The 22871-nt window shown below is 56.1% G+C and overlaps 1 protein-coding gene across 3 annotated transcripts; it reads left to right on the top strand.

Moving 5' to 3' along the window:
* The first annotated feature begins 1151 nt into the window (after positions 1 to 1151).
* On the top strand, positions 1152 to 21400 carry NLGN3 (neuroligin 3). 3 transcript variants are annotated; one of them, XM_054388458.1, is made up of 7 exons: positions 1152 to 1272; positions 2328 to 2387; positions 9120 to 9179; positions 11752 to 11901; positions 13529 to 13714; positions 19392 to 20181; positions 20563 to 21400. In XM_054388458.1, the coding sequence occupies exons 1-7, from the start codon at positions 1167 to 1169 to the stop codon at positions 21398 to 21400; spliced, it is 2190 nt and encodes a 729-aa protein (XP_054244433.1). In that variant the 5' UTR covers positions 1152 to 1166. The 3 variants fall into 3 exon arrangements, with proteins under 3 accessions (XP_054244433.1, XP_054244434.1, XP_054244436.1); XM_054388459.1 differs by lacking the exon at positions 2328 to 2387; XM_054388461.1 differs by lacking the exons at positions 2328 to 2387; positions 9120 to 9179.
* The last annotated feature ends 1471 nt before the right edge of the window (positions 21401 to 22871 follow it).

Genomic DNA, 22871 nt, shown 5'->3' with positions numbered 1-22871 from the left:
GGGTGTGGCACAGTGACAGAGTGATGCTGGGGTGGAGTCACAGTGAGGAGCAAAGGTGGCTCTGGCTCAGGCAGAGAGGGATAGGTGCCAGTGGGCTCTTGTGCAGGGGTCATGCAGGGCAGTCATGATGCCAAACAGGTTTCTTAAGGGGAGTGGTGGTGCCAGGGAAGTGGCACTATCCTGCTTTTCTTGGTGCCCATAATCTGCTGCTGATTCCCTCCTGCAGCATGGGGCAAGGGCATTGTGGTGCCATGCAGGGCCGCTGCAAGGCTCACCCAGGCAAGGCGGAGGCAGGGTTGGCCCCTGAGCACTGGAGACAGTCTCTGCAGGCATGGACTATAGGTCTGCATGTGCTCAACTTGTGCTTCCTGTGCTCACCTACTCCTAGAGCTGCCTGCCTGGGCAGTGGCAGAGCCAATGAGCACCCATGGGTGGGAGGGTCTGGCCAGGGATCCTGGCCCCTTCTATGCTGAAGTTCTTTGACGCTTCCCAGAGCAAGTCTGCTGTTAATTCCCTCCATCTCTCCACAGTATCAGCAGTCCCCTCCGGGCCAGGCCTTTGGCAGGTAGGCAGCAGCAGTCTGGCAGGCTGTGAGGAGTGATGGCACATCTCCCTGTGTCCGTGCTCCCAACTCACTCAGCAGAAGGTGTGGCTGGGCTGCATGCTCCTGACGCCTGACTTTCCTGTTCCTTCTGTTCCTGGTGGGCAAATCAGAGGCTTGGTGTGATGGGGATGTCCTGAACTGTCACCCCAGGAGCTTCAGGCCTGGATGTTGGTGCTGCTCCTCCCGGACGATGTGGCTGACACTCTGGAGAAGCCCTTTCTTGCCCCGTATTCTGCAAGTGCCTGAGCTGGTGGCCGGCTGGGATCTGCGTTTTGCCCTCTGGGTCCTGAGCTTCGCCTTGACGGTTGTGCAGATGCAGGGCCAGGTCTACTCACCAACTGTCAACACTCACTATGGGAAATTACGGGGAGTGCGTGTGCCGCTGCCCAGCGAGATCCTGGGGCCTGTGGACCAGTACCTAGGGGTGCCTTATGCCGCCCCCCCACTTGGGGAGAAGAGGTTCATGCCCCCCGAGCCACCACCATCCTGGTCAGGCATCAGGAACGCTACCCACTTCTCGCCAGTCTGCCCCCAGAACATCCACAACGCTGTTCCTGAGATCATGCTGCCCATCTGGTTTACCTCCAATTTGGATATCGTGGCCACGTACATCCAGGACCCCAACGAGGACTGTCTATACCTCAACATCTACATCCCCACAGAGGATGGTGAGTCCCCACTGGGGTGCCTGCAGGCGGTGTTGGGGGGGGTGCTCCGCCCCTCCCCAGCAGTGGTTGGTCTCACCTGGGTGTTGTGTTTGATGCATGTGGTTGTGGACCCTGCAGCATGCTGTCTGTTCGTGGAAAGCTTTCTCTGGCCACGCAGCTCCCCCTGCCCTCAGCTACCATATCTGTCTCGCGTGCTTCTGCTCTTCCACGCCTCTCTGTCCCCCTGCTCCACCTCCATGGCATTGTCACGGGTTCCTCTCTTGTGTTGCTAAATCTGAATCCGACTCTCTGACCACAGATCCACAGAGCAACAAGCTGGTTTGTGCTCCTGAGGTGCCGAGTGCCAGGTTCTGTCTTGAGTTGGTTTGGGTTTGTCCTTCCTTTCCCCTTCCCACCCTCCCCAGGTCCATGTGCTAGTTGTGGGCATGGGCTGCAACAGCAGCTGGGAGGAACACTCTGCCTCTCCTCGGGGAGATGCTCTGGTGAGGAAGGGACTACAAAGCCCTTTTCCAGCCCCGGTACAGCCGAGAGGTTGGGGACACGTCGCTTAGCTGCCCCCTGCCTGCTGGCAGGATGGCAGTGGAGCGATGAACCTGGGATGCCAGGGAGCCATGGGGCATGATCCCATTGGGGTGAGGATGAGCAGTGCTGGGTGCCTCCTTGTCTAACGTTTTCCTTTGTAGGGGATCCCACCTGAACTGTAAGTAGACAGCAGAGGAGGCAGTGCCTGCCCCAGCCTCACTGCAATGGGAGCCCCTGGAGTGGGCTGGAAGGGATGCTCAGTGGGTCTGCTGTGTGCAGCAGAGCAGCCTGGTGGCTTCTCCCAGGCCATCTGGCTCCACTTCTCTTTCCCTGGGGCCCGTGGCCATGAGATGCATTGTGCCTTCCTTCCTGCCCAGCACGGCTGGCCCAGAGTTTTCCTCCCATGACGACGCTCCTTCCCCACCTCCCGCGGCCCTGGGGGTGGTGGGAGGGCAGCAGCGTGGTTGTGATTGCATGCCCACTCCTGCCAGTGGAGCCTCCTGTTATTTTGTAGTCTTTTATTCATTTTACAGTAAAACGGATTTCCAAGGAATGCACCCGAAAGCCCAACAAGAAAATGTGTAGGAAAGGAGGTATGTAGCAAGCCAACCAGCAGAGAGGCACAGAGAGGAAAGAGAGAGAGAGTGAGAGAGTGAGAGGGTGCCTGGCTGGCCCCTGGCCCATGACATGCTCCTCTGGCACCTCTCTATGCCACCACCCAGACCACAGCCCTGCCAGCAGCCTACATCGCTGCTCCCCACTTCCCGCTCGGAGGAGCACCACAGAGGCTCCAGCTACCTCTGCTCCCCAGCTTGAGCTGTTAGGATGAGTGCTGGCTGAGAGCACAGAGCTGGGATCAGGTCAGAGGAGGATGCTCACATTGCTCCAGGCCTTTCAGAGCAGCTTCTCCTGGGCTTAGCCCAATGCTCCTGCCCTCATCCTGCTGGCACTGGCAACCTCCCAGGCCCTGGGTGTGAGGGGGAGCCTCTGATGGCAGGTAGCATTTAAGGGCAGCCATACTGTAGGGCTGTGTCCCTGCTGGTGTGTATGAACCCACTCAGGGAAGCACCTGTGTGACAGGGGACTTCAGCCCATCCTAGGCTGAGCTCTTCCCCTGTTGCATCCTTGGTCATTTGGCATCCAAAGATTAAGAGCTTAAAGCCTCTCCTGGCCATGCAAACACCGCTGTATTTAGCCCCAAACTGGGGTTCTGCAAAGGTTGCTCCCTGCTGCTCACCCTCCCCCTGACCTCTGCCAGCCCTGCCAGTGAGATGCTGCTCTCCACTCCCCAGCACAGCATCCTCCCTGAGTCCCAGCTGCCGTGTGGGCAGTTGAGCACCTCCAGTTCAGCCACATCTCTGCTTTGCTTTGCCTCCAGCCCCAGGTCTGGGCGGGACTCATCCTTTTGCACTTTGAGCAAGGCAGGAAGCACCATCACCTTGCCGCAGAGTGCTCCTGATCCTGTGTTCCCAGCCAGAGAGTGGAGATGTGCAAATGTGAGCTGGCTCTGTCGTTCGACAGGAAGCTTTGCCCGTCCCACCACACAGCCTCCTTGCAGGCAGGTTGAGCACAGGCTGCTCAGTGCATCCCAAAGTTGGATGAGTGGATGGTTGGGCAGCCAAGCTCTTGTGAAAGGCTCAGTGCAGGGAGGGGGTATCTGGCAGGCAAGGGGCTGCCATCCTGGCACACTGCAGCAGCGTAGTCCCTGCATCCCAGCCTTCACCTCCCTGCACCCCAAGGCCAGTGGGGCTGCTGCAGCTGGGCTTGGAGGCTTAGAGAGCTCTTTCCTTCCAGTCATTTCCCTCAGTTCTGTTATTGATTTTCTTTGCTTTGCTTTTCCTGTTGCTGTCCTGGCTATTCATACGCCATGTCTCTGAGTGCCAAGGCTGTCCCCTGAAAGGGCTGCTGCATTAGGGAGTCTCTGCACGCTGCCTCCGGAGCCAGTGGTGCCAGCGAACCCAGCCACTTCAAAGCGCTTCCTCTCCCAGCCCTCCTGCCGGCTGCTGTGGCTGGCAGACCCCCACTGCCCCCACCCCTGCAGCCAGGGCCAGGCAAGCAGGGGCTGTGCTACGTCTGTAGAAGGGGGACAACCTAAGGCATGGTGGAACACCTCGGGTGCGCTCATGTTCTGACTTTCCCCTCCACACCTACTCTGCTCACAGGCAGGATCTCTTTGCAGCCCATCTATGGTTGCTTTTGGGGGATGTGCCCTCTGCCCCTGCTAGGCTCCACTGGCTCCCAGTGCTGGCCATTTGGGAATCCAGGTGTGACACAGTGGGAATTCAAGTTCCCAGACGCTCACCTTTAGCTCCAGCCACGTCTTTGATGGCCATTGGCTCAGATGAATTGAGTCACTTGTGATGAGATATGGGGGCTCCCCCACCCCATCATGTTTCTGGGTTAGTAATGCTTGGGGTGAGGATAATGTGCCCACAGTGCTGATTTTCTTGGGCTGTGTGTTATTTGAACACCAGCTCATTCTGCAGTACTCTTTTATTATTTCTAAGGCCACCTATGAGCAGTGAATGAGCTCACAGAGCAGGCAGCTGTGCAATATTGTTTGAAAACACCTCAGCTCCCACCTTACTGGAGTTTTCTTGGTTTCTGCCACCTCAAAGTATTTCATTGCAGCCAAAGAACTGAAAATCTATCAGAGTGTATTCCTGGGTTGGCAAAACATCCCTGTTTCCCTGCCTAGCTGCCCACAGTAATTTCCTATATGGAAATTTCCTGTGCACCAGTCTCCTCCATACACATTGGTCTCTTCCCTGCGAGAATGGCAGGGCAGCAGTGCTTAGACAATAATTAGCCATGAACAGAGCTGGGGGAGCTGCCACACTGAGGCTCAGCAGAGCCTCAGGTTTTGCTGTGAAAATAGCACTGCCCACCCAAAGAGCATGTACACACACAGAATACAGTACTTACGCACAGAACGCAGCCCTGGCCTCTGCTTTGTGCTGCCAACTCCTCCTGTGCTTGGTTGTGGTGGGTGCCCTGGGCAGCCCTTGCTGCAGGGCATGAGGAGGTGGATGTCATTTTTCAGGGGAAGAGTGTGGCTGTGCTGCACATAGCAGCCTTCCTTGCTTTTTTCCTAGCGACTTGCCCAATCTCTCTGTCTGGGGCTGTGCAGAGTCTGTAAGATTGCAGAGATAAATGTGTCAGCCCAGTGCTGTGCCAAGGCTGGCTGAAGCTTCCAGCAGCTCCTGGGCTTGGGAAGTGCTTTGGCTGCTCTCTGGGAAAAGCACCGTGGCTTCTCCACTGCTCTCCAAGGAGCAAACTTGTCCAAGTACCAGCTGTGGCTTCCCTGCAGCTTTTGCAGTGCTCTCCTGCTGGAAGGCTTCTCGACAGCCTCCTGTGAAGCCTGCTGCTTTGCAGAACTGTCTGGGAGCAGAGCACTGCCCTGGTGCTCCATTTCCACTCCGAGGAGTGATTTGCAAAGGTGAGGGTGGGTGTTTGTGCTGGTGGAGGCAGCAGAGCTTGAGAAAATGCAGTGCTCTTACAGCATTTGTTCAAGAATGGAAATAACTCCTCTGCATCACCTAGGGATAGGGAGATGGCCAGGCAACACCAAGGTGCACTGCAGTCCTGGAACAAGGGCTGGTGGGGCTACCTGACAAAGGTCCCAGAAAAACTATCTCTGCCCGTGGGGTTGAGCAGTAGCAGGTTCAGCAGTCATCATCAGTCCTTGTGCCATTCCTTGTTGCTCACAGAGAAGCACCTGAGCCAGTGCGGCCACCAGCATGTGTGCCTGTAGGTGCATGTGGCCATAAAACATGGCAGCAGTGCTGCTGCGGGCTCCTGCTCCCTGCAGGGTCACCATGGCTGTGTGGGAGCAGGTGCCCTGGGAGCTTTCACTGAGGAGGACGTGTTGTGGCCACCTTGAGAAGATACTTGGATCTGGAGGGTGGAAGCTCAGGCTCCTGATTTACTCATCTACACCATGCTGAGTGCAAAGACCCCAAGGAGAGAGGCTCCACAGCCTCCTTCGTCTCTGTGCTGGTGTCAGTGCTGTTGGCATGGTTTACCTAAGCCAGCATAAATTCAGTGTGCATGCTCCTGTTTCAGGGAATGTGATTTTATTTTTCACTGAACTTGATCTTAAATCTTCCTTGAACCTTCAGATAAGAGCATATGCAGCCTTCCTATTGGCCTGAGCAATGCCACTCACAGTCAGCTTAAAGTGGGTTAGCAGAGACAGATTTTGATGGATAAGGAAAGTAAGAACTGCAAGGCCTTTTGGATTTTCCAGCTGTGAATCCATGATCTTAAATGCATCCCTGTGAGAGCAGGCAGTGTGGGGCTCTGCCTGGTGGCCTTTGCCAGTTTGGAGGAAGATCTGGGAGGGATGTCCTTGAATGTGGCAATAACTGGTAGAGGGAGGTAATGGAGCAAAGTGCAAGGGATGGCTGAGGAGAGTGAAGCTGTAATTGTACTCATGAGCTGGGGAGCATCCCTAGGTTGCTGTGGAAGTGAACAAGGTAGCGAGAGACAAAAAGCCTGTGTGGTGCAGCAAGCTGTGCTCCTTGTAACCCCCCCTACCCTGCCACCTTCCTGCTGACGGGGAAGGCTCATGCTCTGCATCTGCCAAGCACATGTGCTACTGCGCTTCCCCTTCCCTGGCCTGCATTACTGTGCTCTTGCTTTGCTTAGCCTCCCAGCACTACTTTCTACCATCTCTTCCATGGTGTGTGAAGCTCAGGTTGCTTTAGGTTTGTTCCAGCCATTCTTAAACTCTAGGGGGGTGGTGGATCTCCAGCAGGATCCCTCCATGCTCAGCCAGTTAATCAGCTCACAGGACTGTTGTCCACTGCCCTCTCTTACAGCCTGACTGCTCCTCAGAGCTGGTTTGTCCATCAGTGTCCACATAGAGAACTTTGTCCCCTGAAGCAAAGCAGACTGGAGGGCTGCAGCCCAGCCAGTCCTGGGGTTTTACCAGCACCAGGGCCCTCAGCAGAGGGAAGGGATCTCCAGCTCCCTGTGATCAGCTTCTCAGCTCTGAAGCACAGTGCCAATGAAGGCTTGCTGCCTTTATTCCTATCCATGAGCAGTACCAAGCAGGCTGGCACGTAACACCAGTTAACAAATACTGCACAAGGACTTCATCATTGAAGTGCTTTCTGGGCTTGCAGCTCCCTGATGGAGATGCAATAGCTCTGGCTGGGCATCTGCGTGAGCCTGGGTAGGTGTGCTGGGGAGGGAGTGCATGGGAAGGACACTGCAGGAAGGGGAGTTGCTGGGGCCAGGGTGCTGAGGTGAGAAGTGGCAGGGATGAGGGTGGTGTTGGGAGAAAACAGGAGAATGCTGTGAGGAGTTCAGGGGGTGAGTGGGTGGCAAAGCAGGAGGTGGAAAGGCAAGGCTGGGGCATGAAGATAGTAGGCCAGCAGGTGAACTCTGAGTTGGGGAAAACTGGAACAGCTCTAGAGACAGACCCAAGCAGGAGTAGCTCTATGTCACCTCTTCCTGGCAGAATGTCTTGCCTGGTCTTAAACACCTCCCCAGGTCACCTCTTCCAGTGCTTTCCTGCCCTTTCTGCCAGAAAGGTTTTCTTCTTGTCCAGCTTCAACTTGCCTCATGTAGTTCCAGGGCTGCCTGTGCTCTGTGGCACAGAGGAGTTGCTCTTCTACCTCAACACCTGGCAGTGTCCTTCCATATTTTGGGATGCTGAAGCTCCCATCACCCGTCTGCTCCCAGGATTTTCGTGGCCCAGCCACCTGCAAACTTTTCTTAGCTGCTGGATTTTTCTAGACTTCTGGTCATTGTTGCTCTGGACTTTCTCCAGCAGCTCATGGCTGCTTAAGGCCTTTTGCAAGCCTCTTCCTCCAATGGAGCTGCCTCACAGCTGTTTCAGATCTCTCACTCTCCCATCAGAAATTCCTCTTAAATTCAAATCCTGCCCCTCCATACTGCCATCTTTGTTATCCACTACTTGTGTCACCTGCAAGATCCCACTCCCAGAGTGGTAGTGATGATGACTTCCTGATTTAGTTTCCCCAGACAGTTTTGTGCTCATCTCAGAGTAGTTTCATTCAGCCACGGGGCTGCTCCTTGCTTCAGGAGTGTTACTGGAGGCTGTGTAAAACCCCTGCTGCTGTGGTGGGGGGCACTTGGTGATAGCATCAGAACCCCAGGATCAACTGGGTGCCTGGTGGGACCTTAGATCCCGGCATGGCAGGGCAAGGTTCCTGAGCAATACAGGCACAGCACAGGCAGTTCTGCCTGGGAAAACCCTCCTGTCACCCCTGAGGTAACCGTCACCCAGGAAACAGTTTCAGTGCATCCGTTAGGGAACAGAGGACTACAGGCACTGCTCTGCAGCTTTAAGGGGATAAGGAGAACACAGCCTCTTCCTGAAATGTGGGGCCGGATGGCACAAGGATGGCACCACTTAGCTTTGTGCCTACAAGGGCATGCAGCCCTTTGCAGCAGTGGGGCCTCTGCACTGTGTGTGTTCCCCATCAGCCACCTCTCTTGGCTGCTGCTGGCTGCATGCAGCCTGGGAGGCGCTGCGCTTGATGAACGCTGTCTGCAGCACACACCTGGGTCTGCTGCACTGGCCCACACCCTGGAATTGTGGATTTGCTAAGGGCCATTACTGGACTGGAAGGCATTCAGAACATTACAGAAACCTTTATCTTCAGGCTCTGCCTTGGTCAGGACAAGCTTATCAGCAGTGGCTTTGGAAGTTGGTACAGGACAGAGCTGAGCAGCGCAGGGAAGCACCCATCCCAGTGGCTCCCTGCACTGTGCTCTGGTGGTCTCCTGCTGAGGCAGCAGTGGTTTGCAGCACAGCTGGGCCAGGCACAAGGGAACGTGGGCATGATGGGCAAGGCCCCAGCTGGTGGTCAGTGGCCATCCAGGGCAACCCTTCACGTGGGCTTTGCTGGTGGCAAGGGATGGTTGTCCGCAGTAGCAGTAGGGCTTCTGCACACACATGTAGGGAGCCAAGGGCACATGAGCAGATGGGGACCAGGTTGGGAGGCAGGAAGATAGGCAATGCTTTGAGAAGCTGACCTACTGCCAGTGCTGATGCTGCCCCAGGCCCACCTCCCCTCCTCCCCACCACTCCAGCACTCCCCAGGGAGAATATGGGAAGGGGTCCAGGTGCAACAGCATCCTGGCACAGCTCCCGGTCAGTCATGCCCATGGCTTGGCTCTGGGAGAGGTGCAGTGTGAGTAGCCAGCAGTGCTGTGGGGCACATGCCTGGCCCCACAATCTCTGCTGTCATGCTATTTTTGAATTCTCTTGTTTTTTGTTTTGTTTTGTTTTGTTTTTTTGTTTCCTTTTGTTTTCCTTTTTGTTTTGTCTCCTCGTGTTTGGTCCCTAGGAGCCAGCGCTAAGAAACAGGGCGAGGACTTAGCGGATAATGACGGTGATGAAGATGAAGGTATTTCTGTGCTCCAGGCTGCCACTGCATGACATGCAAAGCAACTCGGTGTGCCCGCCACCTGCTGCCAACCCCAGGGAGCCCTCTGTGTGTCCACCTGCTGTGCCGGGCAGCTGCGCGGGACGGGGGGCAGGCTGGCTGGCTGTGCAGGGCGCCCAGGCCCTTTCCCCTCCTCAGGACAGGGGCAGGGAGGGAAGCTCAAGAGGTGGTGGTTTTTTTTGCTTTGGAAGAAGTTTGCCCCTGCACCATTTGAGCAAGGGCAGGGAAGAAGCATGGCAGCTTGGCAGGAGAGGAGCCCTTAAGCACCTGGGCCCATTTCACCTTGAGCCTGGTCACATCCCACCTCCAGCCTCATCCCTCTGGAGTCAGTGACATGCATCTGGGAGCTAGCAACTCAGCCACCGCTGTGGGCACCATCACAAGGTGGCCATGCCAGCAGCTTGACACCTACAGGATGCCTGGCCATGCCCAGGAGACATGAGATTCACTCAGGCGTGGTTTCTGTTAACTTTTTTTCTTCATCCGACATGCGCAATGTCTTGCCTGCAACCAGACCATCAGCACCCGCCAAGGCAGAGCGAGTAGACTTCTGAGCAGATGTGATTCTAGATGTGCACCAGGGCTCAGCAAGCTTCAGAATGTGCTGTTCTTAGTAGTGTGGGGTTGTTCATCTACAGGTTATGGAGTCCATGTGTTTGGCTGCAGGGATGTGAAGAGGAGAGAGGAGAAGGGATCAGCCAGGGTGCAGCCCTGACATGCTGAGGACAGGCGAACCTCGTGGTGTACAGGAGTCCCAGGGCAGCTTGAGCATGGCCCAGCAGATGGTGTTTAGGATCTGGAAAACAGATGAAAAGCGTTTGCCTTGGCAGTACCAAAACCTGTTGTTTCCTCCCACTGACCTGTGCTCCAGGATCTTGTGTACCAGGGTGTAAACTGGCACTCAGCCTAAGTGTCTTGACTGTGCTAAATCTCCACACACTAAATGAGCTGCAGTGATTAGGAGCCATTTATTCCCTGGTACATCTCTGCACATTGCTGTGCTTCTCTTGCAAGGAAGTCCCTTTGTGTGTCATTGCGAGCATATGGCAGGGAGGACACATGCCCTTTGCATGTAAGGCAGGTTGCCCTGTGAAGAGTTGTCCTGCCATAGCTCTGCTACGTGGGCATGAGCTGTCCTGGTGGAGTTGCAGGTGCTTGCTGCTCCCCAGATCTGTATGTTTGCCTAGCTGCATACTGGCAATAGGAAAGGAACTGGCACAGATTTGCCATATCCTCATTCTCCTGGAGGGAAGAGGTTTTCTACATGGAAAGAAGGCCACCCTTAGCCATACTGTGGGCCTCAGCTGGAGGTGAGTATGGCCAGAGGTACCCAGCAGCCCCCTGTAACTGGCAAGCCACAAGAAGTGGACATGGGCAGGGGTTAGGTGGGTGTGAGGGGGCATGTCCACTCTGGCCAGGCACCTCTGCTGAGCTGGTGTGGCTGTGTCCTGTGAGTCACAGCCTGTCAGGGACTGTGGCAGGGACTGCCTGCTGGGATTGCATGGCACAGCTGGGAAGGAGGCAGGTGATGCCAGCACACCTGAGCAAGGCATTGGATGTAGAGGAGCATGAAGGGGAACAAAGTCCATCAGTGCTGGCCTGGCAGCCCAAGAGAAGGCTGGGCACTACAGGCATGTGCACCACAACAAGTGCAGCTGCTTCCTCCCTGTAATGTGGACAGGATGGATCAGGAGCAGAGCATGGGTGTTTTTCCTTGGCACATGGGCTCAGCTCCATGAGGGATCCCAGGCTGGTGGGGCAGAAAAGGCAGAGTGTCCCCTGGACAGGGCCAGTCAACAGACGAACCATGGCGGCTTCCTGTTCCCTAGGCTCCTGCAGTCCTTCACAGGGTTCCATTTGCCATCCTCACTCTGTCTCATGCCCTGTCCCCATCCATATGCCGTGCTCACCTCCTGTCATGCACACGTAAACACACTGTCTGCCTCACCACCATGGCTGTGTCTGGGCTCTGGGGTGCCAGAGTTCGCACCCAGGCAGCCGACAGGTTTCTGCCTTCCCAGGAGATGGGGGTGGGAGAGTCAGACAATGCCCCCTTCCAGGTCCTGCACACCCCCATTCCTGCCCTCCTACAATGCCAGCTTCTGGGACTCCCAGAGCCAAGGGCTTGGATCCAGCCAAAGATGGGACATAGGCCTGTATCCCAGGGCTAGACTCTGAAACTCCCGCCCGCAACAGAGATTCCACTGGTCTGGCTCCCACATGTGGCCAGAGCCCAGCTCTGGGGAAGAGCATCCAAGTCCAGCCAGCATCTCTCCTGCATGTGCTGAGACAGCAGTGTGGGGATGGCACAGTGGCTTCTACTACCCAGAGAGGGGCTGATAGGGCTGGTTCAGTAGTCGTTGGCTTTGGAGGTCTATGCTGTGGCTCCCAGGAGAGTGCTGGGTTTGGCTCCTGAGCCCTCTAAGCCCTGGGGAATTCCTGGCAGCTGGCATTGCCCTTGTCCTTGTCTGCCTGTTGGGCAGGGTGCTGTGGCTGTTGGTGTGGTCCTGTGTTTAACCACCTCTCTTTCCAGACATTCGGGACAGCGGGGCCAAGCCAGTGATGGTGTACATCCATGGTGGCTCATACATGGAGGGCACTGGGAACATGATCGATGGCAGCATCCTGGCCAGCTACGGGAATGTCATTGTCATCACCCTCAACTACCGCGTCGGAGTGCTCGGTAGGTCTGTCAGCCAGGGCACAGGAGCAACCCGTGGACACCTGGGCTTGAACCAGCTGGGAAGGGGGCAAAGGACATAGGACCCAGTAGGATGGGGGCTGTACTGCAGGCGCTGCCCCTGCCCTCCACTCTGGCTACCAAGCAGAGTGCCATATGGCAATACCCCCAGCAGACAGTTGCTGGCTTCTGCCAGCTGCCCACCCCAGTCTCATTGACACAGCCTGGCTCCACTGAAAGCAAATATTGATCTGTAGTTAAGTAAATAATAAATGTGTTTATCCATCACCTCCTGAGAGGGCTCAGAGCCATGAGCTGCCAGCAGGCACTGCCTGGCTGCCCTTGTGGATCAGGCAGCTCTCCCTCCCCAGGCACAGGCTGCCCTCATGCTATTTGAGCTGCCGGGACCCACACAGACACCCACCATGGCCTGGCTGTCTGCAGACAGGGTCACAAAAGGGTGTCAATTGCTGTATAGAGGAGGGTGGCAGTTCCATTTTCATAAACACTGGTGACCTAGAGAGGCAAAATGGGGACAGAGGGTCAAAAAGCAGTGTGAGCCCCTGCCCCTGCCTCAGAAATGCCCAGGGGGTGGGACACACATTTGCCTGGAGCATCACTGCTGCCTCCATTAGCAGCAGGGATAACAAGGAATGCAGAGCTTTGAGGACAGCTCCTTCCCAGCCAAGCTGCTGGCAGGCCCAGCTGTCAAGCCTGGCATAGCACTGTCCCTAGCCAGCTGGGCCCTGGGCCAGTACCTGGGGCAGCACATCGTTCTGCCCCTGTAGAGCCATGGGAAAGATGGAAATTAACTGGTGGAAGTGGTTCAGTCGGAACCAAGCCTGTTCAGGACCTTTCAATATTAAAAGTCAGGCCTTTAGGAGGAGTCAATGCACATTTCAGAGACAGAAGTTACAACAGGAGACAAGATGTAAATGAGGCCATCAGCATCAGCACCATGCTTGGCCAGAGCACCTCCAGTGCCAGAGCAGCTCCTGCCAGGGGTTACCTGCCTGCATCTTCCTTCAGGACCATGGTTTTGGCTTCCTGCTTTGAGTCAAAGCAAACAAAACACTGATAGCTTATCTTGGGTGTTCCCTTTACTGCTGAACCTATTTCTCAGCATCTTCCTCACTGAAAGCCTTTGCATTTTAAGCTGCAGCCAGTTGCTCTCTGCCCAGCTGACCTCGTTAGATTTGTGGAGCTTCCTCTGGGCCACACTAGTCCATGGGAAGCATCGGCTGTGGATGTGCTCAGCCTGCCTGCACCCACTGGTGCTTTCTTTCTTGGCTTTCCTTGAGGCATGTATGAGACCTCTTGAGTTGTTAGCACAGGTGGTGGTTGTGCCTGGCACCCTGTCACTGCTTACAACTGGCTGGAGCGGCTCCTTGGGGTTTGCAGCTGCCCTTGCAGGCTTTTGCCCTTCTGTGCTGTGCAGAAGGTGCTTGCAACTTGGTGGTGTCCCTGCTCCAGCTTCATGCTCACAGGACTGTCTTGGTAGCAGGGTCCCCTGTTGTGGTGGGACAGGGTCTCATAGAATCTCCCCTATGCCTGGAGGGGTGCCAGGGGTTGGAGAGGTCAGAACAGCCCCTGCTTCCTCATCCCTAACCAGGCTCCCCTTGGCCCGCAGGCTTCCTGAGCACAGGAGACCAGGCTGCCAAGGGCAATTACGGGCTGCTGGACCAGATCCAGGCCCTGCGCTGGGTCAGTGAGAACATTGCCTTCTTTGGAGGAGATCCCCTGCGAATCACTGTCTTCGGCTCCGGCATCGGTGCCTCCTGTGTTAGCTTGCTCACCCTCTCCCACCACTCTGAAGGTAGGTGCCAGCTACCCCTGAGGATGCTGCAGCTGCAAGCAAGCACCCTGCTGATGCTAACCCAGGGAAGAGAGCTCCTTGTTGTCCTAGCAAAGTCAGGGCAGTTTTTTCATTAGGCAGTGATGAGACCTACACCCAAGGCTGGAAAGCAAAACCTTCTGTTTGTGCACAAGGAGAAGACAGGTGCAGAGTACATGGGAGCCGGGGATGGAGCCGATGCTGCCAGTGTGCAGGGATGCAGCCTGGGACCAGCACCTGGGCGTGGGCAGATCTGGGGACCTCCCTGCCTGGGCACCCAGACTTATCCATGTACAGGTGTGGAGGTGATGCAGGGCATCATGCAGGGCACCAGGAGCAAAGACCTTGGTGCTGGGAAAGGCATTCCTACTGGAACAGAAGGGAAGCCAGACCTGGGCCTGGGGAGGGATGGAGGGCCCCATCTTGTAAGACTGGGTGAGACAGAAGTGTTGCTACTATCAAAACACAGGTGGAAGTGATATGATTGATATCTGTAAACATAGCAAAGTGTTTATTCTAGATAAAGAACAGAATTATTTACTCTAAAACATTTTGTTGACATAAGTGCAAATACATATGATCCATTTGCAAAGACATTGAGCATTTGAGGGGGGAAATAACCATGGGAACAGAGGTGTTATGGATAAGCCTGCTGAAGAACACCACAGGAGCAAAGCCTGAGCTGGATGGAATCCAGAGGACCAGCGTGCCAGGGACTGAGTCACAGGGTGAGGATGCAGCCCTCTTGCAGTCCTGTGTCCTCAAATATGGTGCAGAGGAGAAGGGGATGCATACAGGCAGTGGACATGTGTAAGTCTGCACCTCAGAGATACACATAAAATTGCGCTTGAAGCCACTGCAAAGAGCTGCAGTTCTGCTCTACAGCCTGGGAACCACACAGGAATAAAGGAGAGCTTCAGAACATCAGAAGGATGATAACATGGCAGAGGGTTTATGGGACGAGACTGGCACTGGCCAGGCTGCTGGCAAAGTTGGGCAGCCTCCCTCTAGCCCTGGGAGCTGTCAATAGACTTGACTGCCCTGATACTGAAAGCAGGAATGATCTCAGCCCAGACTGCTGCAGAGGTGGCTACGCCATGGGCATCCCAGCCTGCTTGGCACTATTGGATGTGGAGGTTTGCAAGGCTGTGGGCTGCACAAGGCTGGTGTTAGCTGCAGTGAGAGGTGGCAGAATCTGCTAATGGTGGGCAGTGAAGGGTGACACCCTGCTGAGCCCAGAGCTGGTACAGTACAGGGCTGGCAGTTCACCATGGAGTTGAAGGCAAGCCCAATCCAGCTCTCTTTTCCCAGATTTCTCCAGCTGCCATTTTGGTTAAACTTGCCTGATTCTGGAAGAATGCTTGCTCTACAGTGAACTCACCCCCATGCAGACTCCCTGACTTGCTGGACTCTGCTGAGCACTGATGGTGCTTTCTCAGGGAAAGGAGTGGCACTGCCTATGCCTCCGCAGCCATCCCAGCTGCCTGCTAGCGTGCCCAGTGTTGGCAGCTGGCTGCCAGCTTCTCCTTGGACAGGCCAATCATCTAAAGCAGAGAGCTGAGACATGCTGCTGTGGCCTGTGGGATTAAGTATGCAGAAGAGCTCCAGAGCCTGCTAACACTGTGGTATCTCAAGCTGGCTCTGGAGCCCACCAGTGCCCCATAGTCCCTCTGTGCTGGAGCCTGTGTCACAGCCAGCACCAACTCACCCTATGCAAAGTGCTCCTGCACTCAGCGTGGCTGCTTCTGCCACTGGACTCCCCTTGGTGCTCCACAGACCAGAGTTCTGGGGGATGCTCTGTCCCATAGACCAAAAAACTAGGATGTGTCTAGACCTGGTGGGCAGCTGCTTCCAAAAAGTTGGTATCTTGGGCACTCCCACATTAAGTCCATGTGGTCCTTGGTCTTCCACAACTGCCCCATAGCCTGCTGGCACTGCTGCTGGTGTCCTGCCATGTTTGAATAAAGCAGGGAGAAACAAACTGGGCAGGTAAAGCTCAAGTGATCCAGCCCTGACAGTGTGTATGGAGCTGCTGTTGCCTGCCCAGGATGTATCTATTCTGGGTAACAGATGTGGCACCCCAGGGTGCTCAGGAAGTGCCTTTCCCTGCCACCCCAGGGTGCCTGGGACACTTGTGATCCCGCGGTGCTACTGCCTGAGTGCCTGGTGCCTGAAGTCAGCCTCTCAGATGTCAGACAATGTCCTGCTCCCACTGTGCCAGCTCCTGAGTCAGATGCTCTTGGGGCTGTTGCATGGTGACTTGGACAAATATTATGTTGGAGTACCATAAGCACTAGAGCATGGAAAATGTGAGTTACACTTTTAGAGCCACTGCAATACCAGAGCAGGGCAGGACTGGGGCTGCCCTCACTGCTTCCATAGCTCCTGGAAAGTAGTATTCCCAGCTACCCAGAGCCATGCAGAGCAGGCAGCAACTCTCTGGCCCAGAGGAGGAGATGCTTTTGATGGCTAAAGCCAGCACTTGTGTTGGATGGTAAATTGACAGATCTTTGCAGGCTCATTTCTGAGCAGGGGATTCTCTGTGGCTGTGCGGGCCTGCGTGTGGCTGCATCATTTCCCTGTGTGGATACCTGAGGCTCCATATGGCCCCCTGCCTCTTGTACAGGCACCCTGGGCAGCATGGGCAAAGAGCTGGGGAGCCTTTTACAGGCCAAAAGCTCCTGCGGAAAGGAAAAGGTTTTTCTGTGCCCATACTGAGTGTGAAAAGCTTGGGAAGGGATGCTGGATGTGAGGCATTCAACGATGCTTCTTAGGGTGCTCCTCTCCATCACAGGAGTGCCAGGGATGCAAGCAGGGATTGTAGAGAGATGCTCTTGGTCCAGGAGTCTGAGATTGGATGCTTCTGGCAGGGCAGCCCCAAGGCTATGGACTGATATTCAAGGCCAGATAGTGTCACCTCTTTGGAAGCTTGGCTGCCCACGTGACCCCAACCACTTGTACAGGCGTGTGATGGAGGGAGTAGCATGGAGAGAGGCTGGAGATGGATTGGAGGGCCTGCTCCCTGACTTCCCAGACATGCAAATTACTGCTGTGTCACTATAGCACTTTTCAGGTGACACCAAGCTAAACCCTGTACCTGCATGCAGGACCATGTTCTTTGCTGTTCCATCCAGCCCAAATGCGTGTGGTGTGGTCCCTGCTGCATTGCAGTGGTGCTTGGTCCTCTGCACCTTTGCTGCTGTGGCAGGGAAGGTGCTGTTGGCTGTAGGTGCCATTGAGGTGAGAGGGGAATACTTGGTCCTGCAGCCAGTGTTGCACATAATGCCATAAAATGACTACCCCCCCACACCCCCACCTCCCCCCATCAGGGTTATGGCATTATGTGCACCACTGGCTGGAGCAGCCATCTGCCCAGGCATGGGGCAGCTGGCTCTGGAGCATGGCAAGGGAGCTGTGCTAAGATGCAGCCTACAGCCCAGGAGGGTTTGTTTTCATTTCACTAAAATAAATCTCATCATGATCAAGAGCTATTAATGAAGCTGCTAATTTGTGCCTGCTCTGCCAGGTGCTGTGAGAGGCAGACACTGCAGGCTGGTGCAGTGCATGCTGTGTCTGTCTGCCAGGGAGACCTGCACCTCCCCTGCCAACCTCAGTCCTCCTAGGTGGGTGGATTCGTTGCCAAGAACCAAAGTACTGCTTCTCTCCGCAGCCAACCAGGGCAGGGCAGAAGTAGTCACTGCTGGACAAACCTTTTTTGCTTCCTCTACCCCACCAGGAGGACTGCTTCCCTTCTCTGCCAGCTCTGAGGATGCTCATACCTCAGTTGGACATGGCACTCTGCTTTGAGTGGGCCTTGGCTCAGATAACCCCAGAGACGTTTCCAGTCTCAGGTGCTGTGCAAAGTAAAAGGGAAATCAGGAGCTGGCAGCAGCCTGCAGCAGTAGGCATTCTACTCTAGAGCCCACATGCCACTGAGTATCTGCTGTGCTATGACAGCCAACTCTGCAGGACACGGGGTGCGTTTGGACTCTTACTTCAGCAGGGAACAGGCAGGGAAGGCAGAACCGCATCTTCCTGTCTAGGCCCCAGCAGGCTGAAGGGCCTGGGTGAGCTGCAAGGTGGCAATGGCTCCCTGGGGTGCCAGTGGGCTTCAGCTAGATGCTGGCATGGAGTGGGACGATGTGACCACCTGGGCTCTTGCAGACTCCTGGCTCCCCTGGGTCAGGATATGGCTGTGCTAAGATACAGCAATGGGCTCCATCAGGAAGGTGGCCAGCTGTTGGTGACCCCAGCTGCCTGGGCTTCCCCAGGCAGGGGCAGAGCCCATCCCAGTGGATCTCTCTGGGAAGTGATGCTGCTGGCAGGGAGCAATAGTTGCTTCTGGGATGGCATCTCCTGGGAGCCGGAGAACCTCACCCCGGCTATTTGGCATGTAGATGATGGCGCAGAGCAAGCAAGCCTGTGGCTAGATTCCAGCCCGTAGGCTGGGTACAGCTTTCTGGGGCACTGGGAGGTGACTAGAGCTTGTGACTTCTCTTTGTCCCACTGCCTGGGACTTGTACGACAGGTACTTGGCAGAGTGAGGACAGTGCGTGCAGGCAAGAGCTGCAGACATGGTGGCTGGGAGTCAGGAACCTCTGGTACTTGTGCTCGGGAAGGTGCCTGCTCCCCATGGAGTGGCACAGCCCTAGCTGCTCAGGGAGTCTTGTACAGGTGCTCCACATGTGGCTGCAGCAGCACCATTGCTCGCCTCATGATGACCGAGTGCAGGGGTCTCGTGAGGGTGCAGGCAACATTTGGGGTGCAGGAAAGGTCTGGCCAGTGAGCAGGGATCCCAGGGTGCACCCTGAGACCAGCTGCCTTTCACTGCCACAGAGGCTTTGCTTCCTCGTTGCCCTTTGTATTCTAAGCACAAGCACCATTGACATGGGGCTGGAGCACAGCCACACATTCCTCCGCCTGGGCCAGGGCCTTTGTGGCCTCGTTTTCCAGGGCGAAAGTCCACTCCCTCTGTGTTCCCGGTGACAAACAGGCCCTCTTTGTGCATTTGGCAGCATGCTCCTGTGGGGCTGGATTGGCACCAAGCAGGCCCATCTGGGCAGGAAGTGGCAGGGAGGGGGTGAGGGGGATCCTGACAAAGCAGTGGGGTGGGACATGCAGGGTTAAGTGTCCCTGAGCAGGCATTAACCCTGCCACTGCTGCCAGCCTGCATCCTGCCTGCTCAGTAAAGCAAATGCCATCCCGAGCTGGAGCATGGTACTAAGCTGGGGGCACTGTATGCTCCTTGGGGGCTCAGGCAACGTGTTCTTGAGGTGGCTGGAACAGCACAGGCTGCACAGCAAAGCCAGGCTGTGATGCAGCTGTGGCCCCTTTCCTTCCCACATTGGGACAGAGGTATGCTGGGCCATCCCCTGCAATGGGATCCTCAAAGAGCTCATCTACCCTTGGCTGCTGCCAGGAGCACACACTGCATGTCCAGATGTCACTCTACCACCCCTGTGGTGGCTCTGAGCTGAGCCCTCTGTGCAAGCCCACCTCAGTGGCCAGTCAAGGCCAAGTGCAAACTGGAGCACTCTGTCATTGCAGGGGTCCATGGGCATCAGTGCCTTCTCCATATTGCATCCCTCATTCCACACTGGGGTGCTGGAACCACGCTCACCCCACTGCAAGCTTCCTCTGTTCCTTGCCTGTCTTACAGGTCTGTTCCAGAGGGCCATAATCCAGAGTGGTTCTGCACTCTCCAGCTGGGCAGTGAACTACCAGCCTGTGAAGTACACCAGCATGCTGGCCGACAAGGTGGGCTGCAACGTGCTGGACACAGTGGACATGGTGGACTGTCTGCGTCAGAAGAGTGCCAAGGAGCTGGTGGAGCAGGACATCCAGCCAGCTCGTTACCACGTGGCCTTTGGGCCCGTCATTGATGGGGATGTGATCCCAGATGACCCAGAGATTCTGATGGAGCAGGGCGAGTTCCTCAATTATGATATCATGCTGGGGGTCAATCAGGGTGAGGGGCTGAAGTTCGTGGAGGGCGTGGTGGACCCTGAGGATGGCGTCTCGGGCAGTGACTTTGACTACTCGGTCTCCAACTTTGTAGACAACCTGTATGGCTACCCTGAGGGCAAGGACACCTTGAGGGAGACCATCAAGTTCATGTACACCGACTGGGCTGACAGGGACAACCCTGAGACACGTCGCAAGACTCTGGTGGCTCTCTTCACTGACCACCAGTGGGTAGAGCCATCAGTGGTGACAGCTGACCTGCATGCCCGCTATGGCTCCCCCACTTACTTCTACGCCTTCTACCACCACTGCCAGAGCCTGATGAAGCCTGCGTGGTCCGATGCAGCCCATGGGGATGAGGTGCCTTATGTGTTTGGGATCCCCATGATTGGCCCCACAGACCTCTTTCCCTGCAACTTCTCCAAGAACGATGTCATGCTCAGTGCTGTGGTGATGACCTACTGGACCAACTTTGCCAAGACAGGGTGAGTGGTGATGGGAGCTGTGTCTGGGGAGTCCACACTCACTGCAGCTGCACCATTTGGAATAGTGATTGGGGGTGTCATGCCTAGTGTGGGACACATGATTGTAGGTCTATGTGCTGAGGCTTCACTGGGGTCAGGGCATGAGAGCACAGCTGTCCCTTAGGACATGACCCAGCCAAGCGCACGGGTAGGGAGGTTGGTTGGCCATGGTTATCATGGGTGCGAGTTGACCCAGAGTTGGGGTGCTGCTGAGCCATGCAAGACCTTTTGCCAGCCCACCCTGGTAAAGGTCCCTGCAGCATTCATCTCTGTGTCCAGCTCTCCCTCCTCACTCCTACAGCTTTTACCAGTGCTAGCTCTGTTTTGCCTGTGTTTTTCCAGGGACCCCAACAAGCCTGTCCCCCAGGACACAAAGTTCATCCACACAAAGGCCAACCGGTTTGAGGAGGTGGCCTGGTCCAAGTACAACCCCCGCGACCAGTTGTACCTGCACATTGGGCTGAAGCCACGGGTACGTGACCACTACCGCGCCACCAAGGTGGCTTTCTGGAAGCACCTGGTCCCCCACTTGTACAACCTGCACGATATGTTCCACTACACCTCCACCACCACCAAAGTGCCGCCGCCTGACACCACGCAGAACTCCCACATCACGCGCCGGCCAAACGGCAAGCTCTGGACCACCAAGCGCCCTGCCATCTCACCTGCTTATAACAGCGACAATGGGAAGGAGAAGTGGAGCCCAGAGCAGGAGGCAGGCACCCTGCTGGAGAGCCCCCGTGATTATTCCACTGAGCTGAGCGTCACCATCGCTGTGGGTGCTTCCCTCCTCTTCCTCAATGTGCTGGCCTTCGCTGCCCTCTACTATCGCAAGGACAAGCGCCGGCAGGACACGCACCAGCAGCCTAGCCCCCAGCACGGTGCCACCAACGACATTGCCCATGCACCCAACGAGGAGATGCCCTCCTTGCAGGTGAGCCAGGGGCACCATGAGTGCGAGGCCATGCCGCCCCACGATGCCCTTCGCCTGGCTGCTCTGCCAGACTACACCCTCACCTTGCGCCGCTCTCCAGATGACATCCCGCTCATGACCCCCAACACCATCACCATGATACCCAACTCGCTGGTGGGGCTGCAGACCCTGCACCCTTACAATACCTTCACTGCCGGCTTCAACAGCACGGGGCTCCCACACTCACACTCCACCACCAGGGTATAGCTGCCCGCTGCCGGCGCACACGCACACACACACGCACACACACGCAGCAGACACTGGCAGAGGGACCAGTGGGGCCAGCGGAGCACTCAGACGGAGGGGCAGCACCCACGGACAGTGTAGCACCAAGCCTCAAGACCTGTGGGGTCCTGGTGCAGCCAGCTGCCCCACTCTCTCCCCAGCAGTTTTTCTTTCATTCCTATCTAACTTTTAATAAGTGCTTTGACTCTTTTGGCTCCTGGGGCACCAGTGGGGTGCAGGGGGAACACCATGTATCCCCTGTGCCAGCGCACCAGCGCAGGTGGGCAGGAGAAACCCGCTGGCTCACAGGGCTCCCCAGACTGAGGCTGTGCCTCCCTACCGGATGATCACATCTCCAGCACTCCACCCTCTGAGCACTCCAGGACTGATGAGGAGCAGGGCCAGGCATTCTTCTCACCTGGTGCCTGGGCATCCCTAGGTGGATGGCATCCTGAGTGCCTCCCTCACTGTGTTGAGAAGTAGCCCTGGGCCATAGTGCTATAGGCAGAGGGAGCAGGCAAGATCTGGGGACTCTGTCTTATGCTAGGTGTGGGTGCTGGGGCCACTGCCATGGCTCAGGGACCCCTGGAGCAGGGTCTGGGGCTGGAAACTTGGCACCTCTGTCCCTCTTTGCGCTGCAGAGAATCTCTTTTGTGTCAGTTGTTTCTCTTTGCAGAGACGTTTTTTAAGCAGATCTTTAGTTCTTTACACACTAACAAGAGTCGCCGCGTTTTGTCCTTTGTAAAAATTTTAAAACCAAGTGTTCTTGATATAAAATAAAAAGCCAGTTAGAAGCCAGCGTGTGCGCGCGGTGCCAGCCCCCTGTGGCTCCCGTCTGCCTCAGGCAGGCACCAGACAGGAGACTGCCTCCTGCACTGTGGGGCTGTGCTCTTTTGTATTTTTTTATATTCTCCCTCCTCTGTTGCCCATGCCCATGTGTCTCAGCCAAACAGCCTACCCAACGGCCCACCCGTGAACACTCCCTGCCCCAGCCCACCTCACTGCCACCGCTGGCAAGTGCCACCCATTGCCCTGCATGGGCGTCACTGGCTGTGAGCACTGTCTGCCCACCCCTATCAACACAGGGCAGCCCCCTGGTACCATGTCCCAGTGCTCTGCACGCTGCCTTGCTGCCCTGGGAGTATCCCACATCCCTTCTCAACTGCCCCAGGGTCATGCTGTGCCCTCCCTGCCTGTGCCACTGCCCGAAAACAGTTTGCAGCCTGTGGCAAGGGTGAGCAGCACTGGGGAGGCTGGCAGGAGCAGAGTGAGCCATGCATGGACATCAACTCTGCCTTCCACCTTGCTCTCACTGTGGCCTTTCCCCTTCTGTGGGGTGACCCCAGCTCCAGCACCTGGGATGTGTGGTTGGCATAGATGCCTGGGCAGAGGCTGCTGGAGTGGAGCTGCTAGGAATGATGCAGCTTGCCTGGGGCTGAAAGCACCCACCCCA

The sequence above is a fragment of the Indicator indicator genome, chromosome 17, assembly GCF_027791375.1.
Source record: "Indicator indicator isolate 239-I01 chromosome 17, UM_Iind_1.1, whole genome shotgun sequence".
Classification (NCBI taxonomy): domain Eukaryota; kingdom Metazoa; phylum Chordata; class Aves; order Piciformes; family Indicatoridae; genus Indicator; species Indicator indicator.
The sequence above is the reverse complement of the archived record's forward strand: the minus strand, read 5'-3'. Positions and strand labels throughout refer to the sequence as shown.

Excerpts from the sequence above, each read along its gene's own strand:
- NLGN3 (XM_054388458.1), top strand. The coding sequence starts at position 1,167 with ATGCTGCCCATCTGGTTTACCTCCAATTTGGATATCGTGGCCACGTAC. Across the intron at positions 11,902-13,528 it reads CTACCGCGTCGGAGTGCTCG|GCTTCCTGAGCACAGGAGAC; the intron begins GTAGGTCTGTCA and ends CTTGGCCCGCAG. Across the intron at positions 13,715-19,391 it reads CCTCTCCCACCACTCTGAAG|GTCTGTTCCAGAGGGCCATA; the intron begins GTAGGTGCCAGC and ends CCTGTCTTACAG.